Raw genomic sequence first — 21,095 nt, 5'->3', positions numbered from 1 at the left:
CAAATCGGCAAAGATGACAAATTAAAAATTAATTAAAAATTAAAATTAAAAATCACTGATGATTTAGTAGTTGGTGTGGAAATCCTTATGATTGAAAAATAATCAGATATTAAAATACTGTGTTTGAAGAAATACTGATAACATTATGTTTATTATTTTTTTATTTTTGTTTAAAAAAATTTAAACATTTATTTTTGAGAGAGCCAGAGCACGAGGGGGAGAGGGCACATAGAGAGGGAGACACAGACTCTGAAGCAGGCTCCAGGCTCTGAGCTGTCAGCACAGAGCCTGATGTGGGGCTTGAACTCACAAACTGTGAGATCATGACCTGAGCTGAAGTCGGAAGCTTACCCAACTGAGCCACCAAGGTGCCCCTGTTTTTTAATTATTTTTTTAATGTTCATTTATTTTTGAGAGACAGAGTATGAGTGGGGGAGGGGCACAGAGAGAGGGAGACACAGAATCCAAAGCAGGCTCTGGGCTCTGAGCTGTCCTGACTTGGGGCTCAAACCCACGAACCGCGAGATCATGACCTGAGCCGAAGTCAGATGCTTAACAGATTGAGCGCCCCAGGTTCCCCAACATTATGTTTAAAAAGGGGTTACTATAGCGGATTTTTTCACTTGGTCTCAGTTTTGTTAAAAATACAGAATTAGAATTCTGTTTATGTTTATTCTCCCACAATGAGGATAGTATACACCAGTCTACTCATAGCAGCTACCTCTGTGAAGTGTGATCATGGGGTTTTTGTTTTTCTCATTGTGCGTCTTTATATTTTCCTCAGTTTTCTGTAATAGATGTGCTGTTCTTCTGTTGAGATAACATATGAAGCACCTTTTGAGTTTAGAGCATCTCTACTAATGCACTAGAGACCCGTACCTACAGGTTAGGTAATATAACTCTTAGGTAATCCAGAATGTGATTTGCAACAAAAATCTTTATAGGAACAACATACAGCTCAATTAGAGAGTAAACATATTTTTTTAATATTATTGTTTAGAGTCCAAACCCACTGTTAGACCTGCTGGTTCTGACGGAGTCACAGGCACGAGAGGAAACAGATGACATCCGGACTGCTGTCAGGCAACAAGTGCAGAAAGAACTGATTGCTCTTTTCAATACCTTGCTGCTCAGTTTCATGGCAGTTACTGACAGGTACCATTTGTGTTGTTGAAGGTTCGGGGACATTCATGTAGAAACTAGTTTCGTTTTGATTTCCAAAGAGTCTTACTTGTTTACTTGTTTCAAATTGAGGAAGCAAGACTTCAGTAGTAATCAGTTGTGGTCTGTTTGTTTTCATTTCAATGAAGTCTCTTGTATAGCCTGGTTATAATTTCACACACACACACACACACACTCTCTCTCTCTCTCTCTCTCTCTCTCTCTCTCTCTCTCACACACACACACACACACACACATACACACACACACATACACAGACAGTATTTTACTGTCTCTTGGTCCTCTCTTAATTCTCTATACATGTATCTGAGCAATCATACCCATTTCTGTGACTTTATGACTTTTTTTTAACTACATAGATGATTTTCCAATGTGTGTCTATAATTCTGACTTAAAATTTTTTTAATTAGATAAAATTTACTATCTTAACCATTTTAAAGTATACAATTGAATCGTTTTGGTATGTGTACAATGTTGTTCAACTGTCACCATTTAATTCTTTCTTTTCATTAGAAACTTTGTACCTTTACCCAAGCCTGTGGCAACCAACCACTAATTTTTGTCTCTCTGGGAATTTACTTATTCTGTACATTTTATATGAATGGAATCAGACATATATGATCTTTTGTGTCTGATTTCGCATCACGCTTTCGAGGTCCATCCATATTCTAGCACATATCAGTGCTCATTGCTTCCTATGACTGAACAGTAGTCCATGTACAGATAGACCACATTTTGTTTATCCATTCATCTGGTGGTGGACATTTGAGTTGTTTCTACCTTTGATTATTGTGAATAATGCAGCTTTGAACATTTACATACAAGTTTTTGTGTGAATGCATGTTTTTAGTTCCCCTGTATACACCTATGACTGGACTTGCTGGCTCATGTGGTTACTCTGTGATTATTTTCTTGAAGAAGTGCTGAACTCTTTTCCATAGCAGCTACACCATTTTACATTCCCACTAGCAATGTATAAGTGTTCTAATTTCTCTATGTCCTCTGTAACGCTTCTTCTTATGGCCATCCTAGTGGTATAAACTGGAATAATTTTGGTTTTGATTTTATTTCCCTAATGAAAAATGATGTTGAGCATCCTTTCCTGTGCTTACTGGTTATTTGTGTATCTTCTTTGGAAAAATGTGTGTTCAAGTCTTTTGCCTATTTTTGCATTGGGTTGTTTGTTTTTTTGTTGTTGAGCTGTCTTTTTATATATTCTAGACATCAATATCGTATCGAATATGGGGCGCCTGGGTGGCTCAGTCGGTTAAGGGTCCGACTTTGGCTCAGGTCATGATCTCACAATTCGTGGGTTTGAGCCCTGCGTCAGGCTCTGTGCTGACAGCTCAGAGCCTGGAGCCCGCTTCGGATTCTGGTCTCCTGTCTCTGTTCCTCCCCTGCTCACGCTCTGTTTTTCTCTCTCTCTCTCTCAATAATAAATAAAGATTAAAAAAATTTTTTTAAATACTGTATCGAATATGATTTGCAAATTTTTCTCCCATTCTGTAGGTTATGTTTTCACTTTTTGGGTAGTGTCCTTTGATGTTTAAAAGTTTTCTATTTGATGAGGTCTTCTTATGCTGTGATCCCAAGTCTTTGCTGGAGGGAAAGACCTGATCCCTCACACATAACATTTGAAACAAACCAAAGTGTCAAATACCCCTAATTCAGTCAACACCTGACTAGATCTGAAGGCCATTTCTATGAGAAACTATTACGTAATTTGCCCTCAATAACTTTTTTTTTTAACATTTTATTTTTAAGTAATCTTTATACACAATGTGGGTCTGAAACTCACAACCCTGAGATCAAGAGTCGTATACTCTACCAACTGAGCCAGCCAGGTGCCCCTCAGTAGCTCTTGGACGCAAAGGTTTGACATACAATCGCAAATGAGGAGAACTATAAAGAAGTAGGAATATGTCTCCTGTAGTTCAGAGAAAAATATCATTAGAAATAGACCCACAGATGTCAACTATTACAGGAACTTTATTCTTATAAGTTATTATAATATATATTATAATATTATAATACATCATAATTATAATTTATATTATAAATAATATATAATATAATATAATAAATGTAATTATATATTATATATTATATAAATTATTACTACAAATAATATTTTATGTTTTAAAGTTTATTTTGAGAGGGAGAGGATGAGTGGGGGAGGGGCAAGGAGGGAAGGAGACAGAATCTCAAGCAGGCTGTCAGCACAGAGCCTGACATGGGGCTTGAACTCAGGAACCATGAGATCATGACTTGAGCCGAAATCAAGTAGGATACTTAACTGACTCAACTACCCAGGCACCCCTAAGTAATATTTTAAATATAAATATAATATATATTAGATGAAAATATGGGTAATATTGGTAAAACTATGGAGAATATCAATAGCAGAGAAATGGAGACTACAGTTTTTCAAGTAAAGAAATTCATCGCATGGGCTTAATAGTGGGCTAGACACGGTATAAAAGAGGATTAGTAGATTTAGAATACAAGTCAATAAAAATTTCACTAGAGAGGGTCACCTAGGAGCCTTCTGAGGTGATGAGAATGTTTTATATGTTGTTATGCTTGGTGGTTACGTGAGTATATGCATACATAAATCATGTCGTGTATCTACAAGATTCGTGAGTTTTACTACGTACGTTGACACCTTATTAAAGTGCTGAAGACAAAAACAGTGAATCCGTTGATGGTAGATTCTGTGCAGCTAGACCTGTAATGTGTATAGAATCTCCTGAGGGACTTGTTAAAATATTATCAGCAGCTCAGGAATGTACATATTAGGTAAGCACCATAGGTAGTCCTTGGGCTAGACTTTGAGAAACAGCGCTGTGGACTGTTCTTGGATGTTGAGAGGAACTTGCGTGGTTATGAGACAAACTGGGTGTGGAGCTTGGGGAATGTTCACAGGGACTAGGAGAGGGAACTGGTGGCGGTTGAACTGGGATTGGTTAGATATTTGCAGAGGCACTATTTCCTTTGGTAGTTCTCTTTTGCAAGCGTTAAGGTAAGAGGGGCAGAAAATGAGAATGACTGGTATGTTAATTTAAAGAACAGAAGAACATTTTTTAATACTGTTGATTAGATTATAGTTGATTCTTGCACAGCACAGGTTTGAACTATGTGGGTCTATTTATACCTGGATTTTTTTTGAATAAATACAGTATAGTACTTTTATGATTTTCTTGATAATATTTTCCTTTACCGGACAACTGGCTGGCTCAGTCAGTAGAGCATGAAGCTCTCGATCTCAGGGTTTTGAGTTCAGGCCCCACATTGGGCATAGAGCTTACTTAAAAAATAATAATAATAATAATAATGTTTTCTTTCTGCTAGCTTGCCTTTTTGTAAGAATACAGAGTATTATAACAGAAAACATACAAAATGTGTGTTAATTGACTGTTTTATGTTATCAGTAAGGCTTCTGGTCAACGGTTTGCTGTTGAGTTTTTGGAGAGTCACAAAGTATATGAGGATTTTTGACGGCACATGGGGTTAGTGCCTCTAACTGTACTTTGTTGTTGGTCAGCTGTACTTTGTTGTTTACCTGTGGGAAATACGAATTTATACAAATAACTTTTAGGCTTTGTTGCAAGTTATATGTGTTTCTAAAACTTTAAAAGCAGTTGGATGTCAGGTGTATAAGAATCATGATCTTTAAAAATCATTCAACTATACTCGTATTTATTGTAATTCAACTACACACATACGCTACTGTAATACTGTAATATGTAAAAACATAGTAGTCATCAGTTTTGGAGTCTAAAAATCTGTATAACTGAGGAAATTTCAGATTTTATTCAAGCTTTGTTACACGCTGATACTTCTCCCAGGAATTTCATCTTTGGATCCATGCCTACCTATTAGTTTCAGGGATTTTGTTTCCTAAAAAAAAAAAATGTTCTCTTGATTGTTTCATGTAAATTATGTGTCAAACTCATTAAAACCTTTTATTTTAGCTTTCTGGGGAAAACAGTTTCAGCTAATTAAAAATTCAATTTTTGAATGATTCCAGATGATTAAAAGTATCGGTTTAATATATGCCAATTTAACTCATTTAAAGTATGCATTTAATTTTCCATTCTAATTTTTGGTTTTATTTTTGGGTACCAATACCAATATCACTTATCTCTTTTTCAGTGTAATTGTTACTGGTCTTTCACCTCATATTTTAACTATGTTTTCCTTGAAAAGCCTTGTTTTGAGACCGCCATTTCTCCTGGTTCGTATTTTGCTGACATACTAAGTTGTTAGTAACTCTCTACCATCAGTAAGTTAACCCATTAGCCCATCACACTTGTTCTCTTGTTGATTTTTTTCTTCCTTGCTTTACGTACACAGGAAATGCTTGGAACTTCTTCACGTTTTCCAGACACAGCTGGCTCTGAGACTGCTCCAGAGCCTGAGAGTCACTGATGCCCCTCACTTCTATGGCCTGCCTTCCCTCGAGAGGACCTTACGAGGGATGGCTCACCTCACGGCATCTCCGGGATGGAGCTCACACTCTCCTCTCACAAAGCCATTTGAAATTTGTGTCAAGTACTTGTCAGGTCTTCTTGAAGTAAGTAAAAATAACCGGTGACTGTAACTAAATAGTAACAACCCCAAAGAATAGCTATTTACTATTTATTGATCATTCCCTTTGTGCCAGGCATGGTGTTTTTTTTTATTTAAAAAAATTATTTTTTATGTTTATTCATTTTTGAAGGACAGAGAGAGAAAGAGCACAAGCAGGGGTGGGGCGGAGAGAGAGGGGGACACAGAATCTGAAGCAGGCTCCAGGCTTTCAGCACAGAGCCTCGAACTCACGAACTGTGAGATCATGACCTGAGCCGAAGTCAGATGCTCAACCAACTGAGCCACCCAGGCGCCCCTATGCCGGGCACAGTGTTAGGTGCATTCTGTGTATCAGTATATTTAATGTAGATTATTCTGCAGTATTCCTATGGCTCATTATAATGTGTTAAGTGTTTTAATGATTATTATTAATAAATATGTAAGATCACTTTTAGAGTACACTCGTTTTCAAGAAGAATAAACTAAGGCTTACATTTAAGTCCCCTCATTAGGTCATGTATTCACTTATGTTGTCTATCCTTTTTATTTGTGAAATACAGCACATATGTGGAGATTACACAGAACATACATAGCTCAGGCATCACATAGTGAACCTGCCTGATCGAGGCATTGCCAGCACCCAGGGAACATTTGCCATCCCCCTTTTTGAGCTCTTCTCTCCTGAAAGGTAGTTGTTACTTTGAGTTTATGGTAATCATTCTTTACTTTTCTTGGTAATCTTACCACTTAATTATGCGTATGTATTTGCAACAATTCCTGATTTTTTAAGTTTTGTAAAATGGAATCATATGACTGCTTTCTGTCATCATTATGCTTCTGAGACTTGTTCATCCTGCTTCCTGTAGGTAGAGTTAGTTTACTTGTCCAGTGTTCACTACGCTACAGTGTTGAAAGATATTTTGGTTTTTTTATTTTCATGGAGAGCCATTTTAGATCCTGCTTCAATGAATATTCTTGTCTCTCAGTGAAAATGAATTTTTGATAGTTGATTTTCTAACTATTGTTGAACGTGTAGAAGTGTACTCAGTTTTTATATATGAGCCATCTACCCAGCAATCCTTGTTTCCAAACTCAAAGGAAAGGCCTTTAATTTTTCACCTCTCACTATGCTGTTTATGGTAGTTTTTTTCAATTAAGTAAAGAAAAGTAAGTTTCCTTTTAGTCTTGCTTTACCAAGGTGTTTTTTTTTTTTTTAATAACAAATGTATAATGCTTTTTCTGTATCTTTTAAGATAAACATGATTTTTTTTTCCCCTGTATTCCATTAAGGTGATGGATTAGATTGATTCATTTAAAAATTTTAAACATCCTTGCATTTCTGGGAGAATTTCAACTTAGGTTGTGATGTACTATTCCTTTTATATATTAACAGATTTAGTTTGTTAATGTTTTTAGAATTCTACCAATTTTCTTATGCAGAAAATGGTTTTATAATGACTGCATCTGTCTTCTTTCTCAGGAAACTTTTGTTAGGTTTTAATATCAAAGTTAATCCATCTTTATATGTATAAATTATTTTTATGTAACTCTTATTTCCTTTTGAAATAGTTGATTGGAATTGGTGGTATTTAATGCTTAAATGTCTAGTAGAATTTGATGATGAAGCAATTCAGACCTAGAGTTTTCTTTTGGGAAAGATTGTAAATGAATTGAATTTTTTAAATCTAGAATTTTGAGATTTTTAATTTTTGGTGTCAGTAAGTTATGTTTTTCTAGTATTTTATCTAAAGTTTTGAATTCCTAGCCCTAAGATTATTCATCAAATCATCTTATTCTTTAAATGTCCGTCAGATCTAGAGGGAGGTCCCATTTCATTCGAGGTATTAAACTATTCTTTCCTCTAGTTCTCTTGATTGGTCTTACTGTGTGTTTGTATGTTTTATTATTATCATTCTTTTCAAAGAATGAACAGTGGACTTTGTTGATCCTCCCTTTAATGTTTTCCCCCACTTCATTAATTTCTCCTTAAGCTTATTTCTTTCTCCTTTTGTTTTAATTTATGGCTTTTTTGTGATAGTCTTATTTCACTGATTTTTTAAAAATCTATTCTCAAGTATTTTTAGCTCTAATTACCTTCTAGGCATGGCCTTAACATTATCTCACACGTTCTGATATGCCCCATTTTCATCATTTGGGTCAGTATAGTTTTAGTATGATGTCATAAATATAGCAATGACGTAGTTCTACATAGTCCTGTTAGAGAAGAGCTTCACCAGGGTTCCCTGCCAGCCTTGCATTTTATGCACGCCATCCACAGAGGCAACGCCTAATCACAGCTTATCTAAGTCTTGCAGAACTTCCTCTGATCCTTCTGGAACATGAGAACATGGGAGGCTTGTGAGGAACTGCTACAAGACTGTTTCTGACTTGCTTCACTCTTCCTGGGATGTCTGTCACAAGCCTGTTTCTTACTACCTCCTGGGTTCTGATGAGTGAGGCTTTCTGCCTCAGTTCCCTTGCAGGATAGCTGCAGGCTGTAAGCAGCTCGGCCACAGCGGGGCCTGGGCTCCTCCGCAGAGTGCCCTGCTGTCTGCATTGCTGTCATCTGGCCCCCCTGTTTCAGTGTCACCCTGTGAAAGACACTGGGAGCTGGCACTTTGGCTACTATTGCTTTTGTTTTTAACGTTAAGTAATAACCTGTCTGAATCTAAAAATGACTCATTGTTTCCTTATTGACCAAATCTGTCAGCATTGCTGGTCTTGAAAGGTTCGGTGATAGTCAAGGTTGAATGATAGAGGTTGGGCTCTTTAACTGTATTAGGACGTCAGCAAAGGCTCTTCGAGGAGGCAGTGTTAGATTTTCAGAGATGAATGATTGATATCATGGGCATTCTAGACATGGGATGCTTCGACCAACTTGTATCCATAACTTCCTATTCCTTTTTTTTTTTTTTTTTTGGAACGCACTTGCCAGGATTTAATGAACCTTCTTCCATGTGGCTTCAGGCCTTCACGCTGACAGGCTGTTTGGGGAGCTTGCCCTTCCCCCAGACTTTGCAGTAGCCCCATCGCACCACATCGGTTATGGGAGCAGCTCCCGTCTTATTTTGGGCAGCATTTGCCTGTGTCTGCTCACTGACCAACGTCCAAGGTTTATCGAGGTTGACAGTTGGGCAGAAGCTCTGGCTCCTCTTTAAGTGGTAATGCCTCGTGCCAACCGAATGATATTTGTTGATGTGGATCCTGTGGAGATGCCACCAGCATTCCCCTGGTCTCTGGGGTGCTTCCGGTGCTTGCTGATGCAACCGTGGCCGTGGCTCACGTGGCCCCGAAGTTTCTGGGTCTTCCCTAGTCTGGATGGCACGTCAGCAGCCATTCCTCTTTATGCTCTGTGCTCCCACCTGCAGTCACACAGTCTGCCTGCCACCAGATATTCCTTTAAAAGCTGAAACCTTACAGCCCAAAGCTCTCTATCAAGTGCATAAGGAATTTTGTAATCTTGCATTTTGAATCTTACATCAGTTTCATTTTTCCCCCCACATCTCTGAAGTTTCAGTTTTATTTGGCCCATTTCACTAAATAAAACTTATTTTATTTTATTTATTTATTTATTTATTTTTAATGTTTATTTATTTTTGAGACAGAGAGAGACAGAGCATGAACAGGGGAGGGGCAGAGAGAGAGGGAGACACAGACTCTGAAACAGGCTCCAGGCTCTGAGCTGTCAGCACAGAGCCTGACGCGGGGCTCGAACTCACAAGCTGTGAGATCTTGACCTGAGCCGAAGTAGGTCGCTTAACTGACCGAGCCACCCCGGCGCCCCAATAACACTTATTTTAAAAGTCTATTTCTTCATATAATTTCTTCTCTTTTCTATACAGAGTTTAAGGTCTCTCTCATTCATTTACCTTCCTTTAGGAAGTCTTTTCTTATCTTCCAGACATACACACTCAGGGAAGAGTGACCGGCCTCTTCCTAGGTTGTATACCTGTAACAGTTTATATATGCCATTATTATGGTGCTTAAGACATTGTATCTCTATTTTGTTTTACGCGTTGATCCGTTGTTAGACTGTAAGCTTGTGGGAATCACCTTTGTATCATTTCCACTAACCCATAGCTTCCATTATCCTAACATAGTGATTGGCACATATTGTTGAAATAACAACTAATTTAATTTATATGTATCTTACATGTGGTTTTAAATTAGAATACAGTTTGAGTAATATTGAAATGTGATTTAAATGAATATATAAATTATGTGTGTTTAATTTTTGTGCTTTCATCATTAAATCATGCTTTAGGTGATGTTTGTATATTCAGCTGTAAACCATGCTTCAGATGATATTAACTAGAATTTATCTCAAAAGTATATCTTATTTTGTTAAAAAGATTTCAAAATCCTAAATACTCTTATATGTACTATAAAATTGAATATGAATTTGAGTGTAGCTGTTTTAATCGAATAAACTTTTTTTCTGGAATAATTATAAATACTAAAAAAGTACACATGGTCAGTGTATGATGAGTTATTCTAACCTTCAAGGTGTCATAACACAGAATTTATACATTCATACAGAAATGGATGAATTTTTAGAACAGTTATGTTAGCTTAAAGACCTTATTGTAGTATTTTTTAAAAAGTCAGATCCTCTAATGCATTTAAAATATAATTCAATATACAAGTACCTAATTTATAGCATTGTGTGTAATGTGATTTGTATATACTCCATTTATAAACCTTTTGGAACTCATCTCCTCTATGAAGTGACTTACCTGTTTCCAATCAGGGATATATGTGAGGGTTGACTATAGCAGTGACTGAAGAAGTTAGGTGTTAACATTGTTTATATTTGGAAACTATCGGGAGTGCTTTTGTTTTTGAAACTGTGTAAGATTCAGATCACACGTTGTGTTTCAAATACCAGGAATTAAAAGGAGCTTTCTATGGTTTTGGAGAACAAAAGGGTTTCTTAGTTCTAGGTGAGAAATCGAGGCAAATGTATTAGCTAAGGAGTAGATAAAAAAGTACAATCCCTGTTTTAGAATGTTCCACAGTTAAGAAAAACTTGGTTAGCAAATCTTGATTTGGTATAAACAGAGGAGTATACTTCACGCTTTACACGTCTTGGGAAGAAAATCTTTTTGTCTTCACATTAAGTGACAGGAAAATAATATGAAGAAATCTGTCACTTGTTAGACATTGTGGCAGAGTCCCATTAAATCTTACTTGGGACCTTTTGCATAGTTACATAATTAGTAAACATTTAGATTTATTTTCCTACTAAAGAATCAAGTAAGGCTTATGTGAATAGACATTGAAACAAAGTCATTGTTGGTCCAAATGATTTGCTTTATAGTTTCTCACTAAAGTGGACTCCTTTTCAGAAGGGAGCTGTATTTCTAGTATAGGTATTTTGTTTTGCATAGTGAAAATAGAATGGGAATATTTGCTTTTCGTGGTTGAGAAATGAGGCTTTTAAACTAAGCATGATACATTATGATAAGTGTATAAACTGTGATAATTACATTCTTAAAACCAGACAGATGGAGTATAATTCCACAGATATGACCAAAAGGTCAGATTGAAAGGAAATAATCCCTAAATTCTTGGCTTATCACTTACCAACTGGGTATGAAACCATCATACTGTAGCTGTCTCCAGTGACTTAGCAGAAGACAAGAAGGGCTTGAATCATTCAAGTGTCTTATTCTTAAGATAGTCCCTTAAAGTTTTAAACTTTTAATTATGAAAACTTTCAAACATACACACATGAATGTGTAGTAGAGCAAAGCCTGTCACCTATAATTTCAGCTCCTGGACAATCTTGGGTTATTTTTCAGACATCATATTTAATTATTTGGTTTATGAAAATTCTGATGTAACATACAAATCCCATATTATCTATGAATAAATTGCTTCTGTTAAATAAGCTATGCCTATCATGATTTATTATTTGTGCCATCTTTTTAAAAAAAAAATTTTTTTTAGTGTTTATTCATTTTTGGAAAGACAGAGACAGAGTGCGAGTGGGGGAGGGGCAGAGAGAGAGGGAGACACAGAATCCGAAGCAGGCTCCAGACCCTGAGCTTCAGCACAGAGCCCAACGCGGGGCTCGAACTCACGGACTGTGAGATCATGACCTGAGCCAAAGTCAGATGCTTAACCAACCGAGCCACCCAGGCACCTCAATTTGTGCCATCTTTTGGAAATAATCTGCTGCATGAACTGAAAAGTAGTCTCTATTTTAAGACAAAATGACTTACTTTAAAGGATTCTGTGATGGATAAAAGCATCCAGAGTCCTTGGGTGAATGAACTGAAATACTTGACGTTGTATTGGTCAGATAATAGGTAGTTTCGATTGTTTTGACTCAAAACAGATTTTTCCTTTATAGTATGTTGGCACTTAAATATAGTTAGCATTCCTTTTCTTACTAAAATTTTGTGAATTATAAGTGGTCTTTTGTCACTTTGAATATTTGTCTTAAATATTTATTTATTTATTTTTTTTTAAGAGAGACAGAGACAGAAAAAGTGTGCGTGCATAGTGGGGGAGGGGCAGAGAGAAACAGAGGGAGACAGACTGCTTCAGACAGAGCAGGGCCTATTGTGGGGCTCAAACCTACAAATTGTGAGATAATGAATTGAGCTGAAATTAAGAGTCAGGTGCTTAACTGACTGAGCCACCCAGGTGCCCCCTAAGTCTATTTTTTAAATAAGATGTTGTAAACTCTTTTACTTAAAGGATACTGTATCATTTGAAAAATGCATGAGCATATTCTAAATTACAAAAGTCTTCTAGGAGGATACTACACATCTTTGTACAAGTTCCAAAGGGAGAAAATTTTAAAGTAAGAATATTTAAATTGTAGTAACACAAAACCTAAAGTATGCCATCTTAACTATTTTTAAATGTATAAACTAAGAATGTTGTATATACTTTATGTGGTTAAGATTCAAATCAGACAAGTTAGTAGAGAGTTATGTATTTGTTTTTATATACCACTCAGAGCAAAGTCACCATAATATTGTTTGTGCTTTTTCAGGTCATTACTTCTTTTTACGTGGAGCGTGGAGGAAATGCGATGTCCTTTATGGGAAAAGGGGTCACCAAGAGCACAATTCTTTGTTTGCTTCACTTATCCCACGAGATGATGGCCCAAGCCCAGAGCTCGGTGAGAGCATCAGAAGCCGCCTGTCTTCTCAACAGTTGCTAGACAAGGAATGTGCTGTGTCTCACATGTTTCAAGCCTATATGAAAATATCTCATTTGATTTTTCTTCTTAGGAGACAGAAATGACTTCTGACTGAGATGTTTCTTAGAAGTTGTGTATTACACAAATCTGAATTTTATTTGAAATACATTTTGATTGAAATCTGGCTCTAGAGAACTACATTTTGTCTAAATCATGGGGGAGGTAGTTGTTTTGAAGACAAGTTGTTTTGTTTAACTTTTTAAGTAGAAACTGAGATTTTTGTTTGTCTTGTTTTGGTTAAATACTAAATTAAAGCCAAGTCTTAAGTACATTTTAACTTTGTTTTGAGTAAAAAAATTTTTAAATGTAAAAGTTACTTTAAACATTTTCTGTTGTATTCCTAGAGCCTTACCTAATGTGTCTCTGTTCCTTTTGTTCATTCTAGGAGTGGATGTCACTCTGGTTCTTGCCTCTGGGGAGTCACAGCGAAGACCAGGCCCCTACTCAGCAAGGATTGGCTTGGTTGATTCCATTATGGGTTGATCGAGACCCAGAAGTCAGTGTGAAGGAAAATGGAGTCCATTATGTGTAGATTAAAAACAAGTGAAACACACAAATATATACATATACGTATACGTATACGTATATGTATATATTTGTATATATGTATATATATATGTATATGTATATGTATACATTTGTGTTTTCCAAAATGAGATTATTTCAGTGAATGTACCTTCAGCTGTTTACTCTGTCCTAGTCAGTTTGGGCTGCCGTAACAAAATACCATAAACGAGGTGGCTCAGAAAACAAATTTATTTTCTTATAGTTCTGGAGGCTAGAAATCTGAGATTAGGTGTCAATAATGTTGGGTTCTGGTGAGGGCTCTCCTTTCTGGCTTACAGACAGCTGCCTTCTCACTGTGTGCTCATGTGACCTTCCTCCTCTTATGAGGCCACCAATCCTATCAGATTAGGACCCCACCTTTATGACCTCATTTAACTTTAAATTACATCCTAAAAGCTCTGTCATCAGGTTTAGGTATATTAGGGGTTAGGGCTTCAACATAGGAATTTAGAGGGGATACAGTTCAGTTAGTTCATAGCAAACCCTCTTCAATCACACTCATTAGAGTACAGATTAAAAATAGAAAAAAAAAGGATTATAGAAACTTTCACTTTTAGAGAGAACAGTGAAAAATTATTGGAGAAGCCCCGCCATTTTCAAAGAATTTAGAAGGATAGCTGCCAAGTGATATTTGTGTGTCATTTAATAGAATAGTACGATTATGGCGCAAAATTTTATGTTATTAACAAATTTTCCAGTTGTAGCCATTTGTCCACTTACCTCTTTTTTAAAACCACTTTATTAGGTATGATTGACGTGGCAAATCTGTACGTATTTAATATGTACAAATTCATGAATTTGGAGATAAGTGTATACTTCTGAAATCATTAGCACAATTGGGCTGTAAACATATCCTTCACCTACAAAGTTACTTCTTGTCCTCTTACTTATTTTTGTGATTAGAACACTGACCATAAGATCTATCCTCCTAGCAAATTGCTAAGTATCTGATACAGTACTCTTGACTATGGGCACCGTCCATTAACTTCAAACAAGAGATGATTATATTCTGTTACGATAAAAACCTTGGTTTCTAGAAACATTATTTGGTCTGAACATACAGGTTCTATTCTTTATATACATTAGACTTGTTTGCTTGACCATGTGATGACCACATTGTTTTTTGCTATCCTGTAGCTTCCAGTGAAACTGTTTTAGAATAAGAATTCAGAAGTCAACCAAAATGCATAGCTCACACAGCAGTGGTACTGTGGCAAACATATTACAGCACATTAATCTTATTTGAAACATTTTTCTTTTACAGTAATTTTGGGGAAAATACTAAATGCTTTAGGGAAAGACACTTCAGTTATTTCTTTTTGCAAAGAAGTTTCAAAAAGGTTAAAGCCATTTATTTGGAAGAAGCACTAACAGGGATGGAGAAGAAAATAATAGATAACCTCTTTAAAAATGAGGAATAAACAGGAATCACATTCATAAAAAATGTGTAAGCACTCTGTGCTCTCCTAGAAAGAGGCTTGTGAGCTATAATTTTTATTCTTATTTGTACCTGGTTTTGACTTTCTGTGACATTTGCTTTTGTTGAACTTTTCTATATTGCTTGTTTGATGGAATAGGATTTTTATTCATTCATAAATTTATAGGACACTGTTTTCTATAACTGTCTTATAATTTAGGATCGTCAAGACAGTGTCATAAAAGCATGATATTTTACGTACCAGAGAAATTAAGAGTTCATGTTAAGGAATTGGGTTCTTTGGTTTGACGACTTTTCTTTAATCTGAACAGGTGAGGTTCACTTCACTGGGATTAGGATCGGCACTGACCACCCTTGAAACAGGTTGTGTGGCCTTGGCAAATAGCTGTCAGAACATTTCTGGTGGGCTCTGGGGGACTGTGGTGAACATTCTTCTGGACCAGTCGGAATGCAGTGTGGTGCGCAGGGAGGTATGCCTGTCCGCCTAGCACCTCGCGGTCTTAGAAACTCGCGGTCGTATGGTCTTTGTAAACCATACTCTCTTGGGAATGACCTATCAGTGGTATCCTCTATGTTGTGGACTGATTGCTGGCCATTATCTTTCGTACCTGCAAATAAAACCTCAAATAAAATACTAGTAGAGAATAAAAAAGATACGAATTCACAGTAAATACTGGAGTCCTTTATTTTGAGAAGACCAAAGTAGAATTTGGTATATTTTTATATGAATTCTTTTATATTATACATTAAAAGGTAGTTCATGGGAAAAAAGTTACTTTCATATTACCTCAGGGCATATGAATCTCTAATATCTATAGATAGAGCTTTACTTAAGATGAATGGCTGTCAGATAACTCTGTAGTAGTTATCATATATAAGAGGAAAAGTAAACCCTATTTTAATTCTTTCTAAATAATTTGTGGCTTCATTTTATTGCCGCTTTTATTGAAATGATTGATGCTATCTTTTTTAATGTTTATTTATTTTGAGAGAGAGAGAGAGAGAGCATGCACAAAAGGAGCTTGAGCAGGGGAGGGGCAGAGGGAGGGGGAAAGAGAATCCCAAGCAGGTTCTGAGCTGTTACCGGAGAGCCCAATATGGGGCTCAGTTTCATAAACTGTGAGATCATGACCTGAGCTGAAATCAAGAGTCGGGCGCTCAACCAGCTGAGCCACCCACGTGCCCCTCGATGCAAATATTTTTAAAAACAGTGATGCAAGAGTGATCTGAGGCTTGTGAAGAAAACAGCAGCTCCAGGGCCCGCCATTTGCCAGTTCCCAGTTCCAAAATCCAAATGCTGTAGTTTTCTTGTTGTTTTTAAGTAGTAATGCTTAATCTTGTAGCTTCCTCTTGATTCACCAACTTTAAAGATATCTATTGACTTCAAGTTAAGATGGTCGCAAATTTCACTCTCTTTGGATCCCCTCTGTTACCCCCGTTATTCACCCCTCATGCCACAATCTCTCACTGTAGACATAATCAGTGTTCATATTAGTACCATTACTTAATTTGACCATCTTAAGGACCTAGAAGGTAAAGTTGGGCATTTGTGGTTTGTGTTTCTAGTTGGGACTTTTTTTATTGAGAACAGCTTGTATGAGAGGGATAGTCGGGGGGGGGGGGGGGGGGGGAGGGGAGGGAAGGATGTGTGTGTGTGTTTGTGTGTGTGTGTGTGTAAGGAAATAATAGAAATGTGAAAGTGTATTTCTTAACTGCTACCAGAACAGTTTATATTTTATAGATCATTTTTTTGGAAAAATAAAATTCTGAAATAGGAAAAAATATATTTCCTGATGAAATAATTTCCTCCACTGTTAGGTCATCATATAACAAGAAACGGGCTTGGCAAATTCTCATAATGATGTCTCAGTATATGCAGTTGCCCAGTGATATGGTTTTTATTATTAAATTCGATATATTGGTTATTTCAGAGATGACAGCAAGATGGCAGTATTGACATTTTCTTTTTTTTATTTTAGGCTGCATTTATTCTTCAGAATCTCCTTGTAATTCCAATGCCTTCAATAATTTTAAAGGATTATACTTGGCAGGTGGGTAACTTTAAACAGTTATGAAGCTGGTAGATATTTGAGATTAATTGATGATTAAATTTCAGCATATATATATACATATATATTGTCACTGATGAAACTTTATGGCAACAGGACCTCTTAAAAGAGAATTTGGAAGGGGTGCCTGGGTGGCCCAGTCAGTTGAGTGTCTGACTCTTGATTTCGGCTCAGGTCATGATCTTACAGTTTGTGGGATCGAGCCCCATGTAGAGTGTGGAGCCTGCTTTGGATCCTCTCTCTCCCTGTCTCTCTGCTCCTCCCCTGCTCATGCTGTTTCTCTTTCTTTCTCAAAATAAATAAATGAACTTAAAAAAAAAATGTAGAATTTTTTTTTTTGTGCTTGATCAGATTTACAAATCCTTTTCCATAACGTTAGAAATAATTTTGAGCAGAAATAATAGATAACATGTTTACTACGTACAGAAACATTAATAGCTAATATAGAGTTTATTATGCATTCTTCTAGGAGCTTAACATTATTTAACTTAATATTTAACTTGTGTAATTGAGTTGTGGGCCACTAGTATCCTCATTTTGTAGATTAAGAAGCTTTCACACAGAGAGTTTAAATAACTTGCCCTGAATCACACCTTTGCTTTGAGTCTAGCTGGTCTCATACCCACCCAGTATACACCTCTGTAATTTAATAGTTATACACAAAATTATTTATACTTAAGTATGTGTTAATGTTAACATTTTTTTTTTTTTTAACCTTTTCTGGGTTAGTGCAGTTAAGGTCATAATTTGTCTTTCTTTGGTTCTTACTGGATTAATTTTTTGTTTCATGTTCTGAGTGTTGAGTCTAGTAGTACCTAGCTTTTTTGCAGCCTGCTGCTTTTTAGATGATTTGGAGGATAGAAAAACGGTGTCACTGGGGAGGTAAGATGTGCTGTTTCTCTGTGTGTTTGCTAATCACACTATTGTACCTCACTCTCCAGGATCCTAGACAATTCTGAGGTTTCTTTTGAAATTTTTGTTAGAACATATCTTTGGAGGAATTGCTGAATCCACTTGAGCCTGTGTGAAGACAGCTTTTCAGGCAGTGATGTGAAGCATGGATCCAGGTGGTTGTTAAGGCCCACATCTCATTAAACTCTTGGAAGGTTCACTTTTCCACACTTGACACACCCAGCTTAACTCTGCCAGTTATGGAAGATCCCACGCCACTTTCCCACTTGTTCTTGTAATTTGTTTAACACTGCCTTCTCATCCTGGTTGCTTATTCACCATCTGCCTCGTAATAAAACCATAGGAGACAAAACTGGAAAGAATACACAGGATTAATATTTATGTTACTGGTGTAGTAGTTTTGGTGCTTGTTATCCAATAACTAGATTTTAAGAGGTGTTGTTCTTGGCTCAAATGCAAATCACCACTAGTCCTGTTAAACGAGCGACACTTGTGTATTATAAGCTTGGTAATGTAATGCCATCGAATTTTTTATTATTGAAATAGCTATAATATAAAAGCTAGAGTAATACTACTTCTGGGTCCTATTGGAACTCATGGGACATTTTATTATACTACCGAAGCATGTGTAGATGTTCACGTTTTTCTCGTACAAGTTAAGTAGGGCACAGTTCCTTTGTCTTGCTAGTGACCATGCTTACTGCATGGTTTTGTTATTCTCCATGTTTTTAACACAGAATTAATTTTCTCCTACAAAGTTGAAAATAGTGCTTAGAATGAGCTTTTGGGCTCTTCTGCCAGAATCTGAAATTCTGAGAGCTGCTCCAATCTAAAATAGTATTTGATAATGAAACTTTTGCTAGTCTTTAGCAAAATTAGGAAAATAAGTCTAATTTTTTTTTGTTTTTAATAAACTTAGATTTTCTTCCTGTTCTTGGTTATTATTTTTGGTTTCTAAGTGTCCTCATTTAGCATTATGATTGGTTGGTAGCCTCATATTTGTCCCCCAACATTTTAAAAGTTTAGTGGTACTTTATTTATTAAAAAAATTTTTTTTAACGTTTATTTATTTTTGAGAGAGAGACAGAGTGTGAGTGGGGGAGGGACCGAGGGTGGGGGGGGGACATAGAATCTGAACCAGGCTCCAGGCTCTGAGCGGTCAGCACAGAGCCCGATGCGGGTCTCGAACAGAGAGATCGTGACCTGAGCTGAAGTTGGATGTGTAACCAACAGAGCCACCCAGGCGCCCCTAGCGGTACTTTAAATTCCACCGTGAAAACAGCTGTTCCAAGAAGGGAGAAAAATAGTTTTCAGATACTTCGATGGAATTCTATAATCTCCAAGAGGTTTGACCTTTGCCAGTTTATTACATCCGGAAAGAAAGTGCTACATATCTAGTATTCTGAAATTAAAACTGTCTTTGGTAGAATGATGAATAATGATCTTATTCCAAAAACTGTTTCATTTGCTTATCTTAATATGCATTTCACAGTATTTTGGGGATAGAGCAGGAAGTAGCACCAGTATCTAGAAGCTTTGTAAATACTGTATTTTGGTTGAGATAGATATTTGATTAATTATGTTTTACAAAGAGAATTACTTTTACTGCTTTGTACTTTGTTTTGATGCCTCAGGTCTGAGCTGATGTCCTCTGTACTGTTCCACTGGGCATTCTACAGTGTTCTTTTTGTGATTTCTACCCATTTCCAAATTCTTTCCCTGCACCCCCAGAATAAATTCCCATTTCATGTCACTATCTGGGATTGTTGTACTTCAGAGTAGTGATGATTCGCATATATAAATTATGTAACTGGTTGGTTTTTCTTTTATTGTTTTGTACTAGAAAGCTTAGAGCCTTCCTATCAAATGTGGCTTATCTGGTACATACATTTTTTTTACTTTATTCTTGGTTATGTTATTTTCTTTTTTTTATTTTTTTGCTTTTTAATTTTAATTTTTTTAAATTAAAAAAAATTTTTAATGTTTATTTATTTATGAGACAGACAGAGTGTGAGCGGGGCAGAAGCAGAGAGAAAGGGAGACAGAATCCGGAGCAGGTTCCAGGCTCTGAGCAAGCTGTCAACACAGAGCCTGATGCGGGGCTCCAATTCACAAACCGCGAGATCGTGACCTGAGCTGAAGTTGGATGCTTAACCAACTGAGCCACCCAGGCGCCTACAGTTCTGTTATTTTCATACCTTTGTTTTTCTTTCTTTCAACCCTGCTATACTTTCACTATCATGTTATAATCTATCTTTCCCTGTAATAGGCTTTAAATCTTTTCTGGAACAAGGGGAAGCATAAGTCACTTAAAACATTTTAATTTTAAAAAAAAATATTAAAAATACATTTAGTAACCTGTATAATCCAATTTATTTTATTTATTATTTTTTTATAAATTTTTTTTTAACGTTTATTTGTTTTTGAGAGAGAGAGAGAGAGAGAGAGAGAGAGAGACAGTGTCTGACCGGGGGAGGGGCAGAGAGAGAGGGAGACACAGAATCTGAAGCAGGCTCCAGGCTCTTGAGCTGTCAGCACAGAAGTTGACATGTGGCTCAAACTTAGTGAGCCATGAGATCGTGACCAGAGCTGAAGTCGGATGCTTAACATACTGAGCCACCCAGGCACCTCTGTATAATACATTTTAATCTTCTTTTAATCAGAAAGGCACTAGCATTTAATACCTATGTCAATAATTTAGGTTCTTTTTCATATATTTCCTTTACTGCCATGCCTAATTTCTTGCCTTATTTCTATGTAGAATGTATGTGACCTTATTTTTAATGTATTTTTAAAATGTTTCTCTCAGCCCCTGCCATAGACACGATAGCTCTTTGTCAGCCTTTGCTAGTGCATGATGATATTGCCAAGTAAAGTTAAAAGTCAGGTCTTAAGTTTTGTAGCCTGACTCCCCACTTACTTTTTTGCATGGGTGTAGAAATGTAGTGGATGTGGGCGGTCACTGGGAGTAGGGGAGATAAAGAGCCTGAGTCTTTCTGCTGCTTCCCTCAGCACCTCCGTTAGGGCCTGAAACCCGGGCTGCTGCTGCAGTGAGAACCCAGGTTCTGGTATGTCAGTCCTGCTGTATCACAGATCTTTTCTATTCAAGGCACTGTTTTTGAGAGTGATGCTTATA

The 21,095-nt window shown here is 36.6% G+C and overlaps 1 protein-coding gene across 6 annotated transcripts in view; it reads left to right on the top strand.

Moving 5' to 3' along the window:
- Window positions 1-21,095, top strand: part of RTTN (rotatin) — a 161,401-nt gene that overhangs the window by 74,902 nt on the left and 65,404 nt on the right. For all 6 annotated transcript variants that reach the window (XM_060614068.3, XM_060614067.3, XM_060614069.3 and 3 more), the window contains 6 exons: window positions 1,001-1,155; window positions 5,539-5,758; window positions 12,764-12,892; window positions 13,359-13,469; window positions 15,290-15,448; window positions 16,958-17,029. In XM_060614068.3, coding sequence (XP_060470051.3) covers window positions 1,001-1,155; window positions 5,539-5,758; window positions 12,764-12,892; window positions 13,359-13,469; window positions 15,290-15,448; window positions 16,958-17,029 — 846 coding nt within the window. The remainder of the gene's footprint in view (window positions 1-1,000; window positions 1,156-5,538; window positions 5,759-12,763; window positions 12,893-13,358; window positions 13,470-15,289; window positions 15,449-16,957; window positions 17,030-21,095) is intronic.

Source organism: Panthera onca, chromosome D3 (assembly GCF_046562875.1).
Source record: "Panthera onca isolate mPanOnc1 chromosome D3, mPanOnc1 haplotype 2, whole genome shotgun sequence".
Lineage (NCBI taxonomy): Eukaryota > Metazoa > Chordata > Mammalia > Carnivora > Felidae > Panthera > Panthera onca.
Note: the sequence above shows the minus strand (reverse complement) of the source record. Positions and strands in the feature narration are given on the sequence as shown.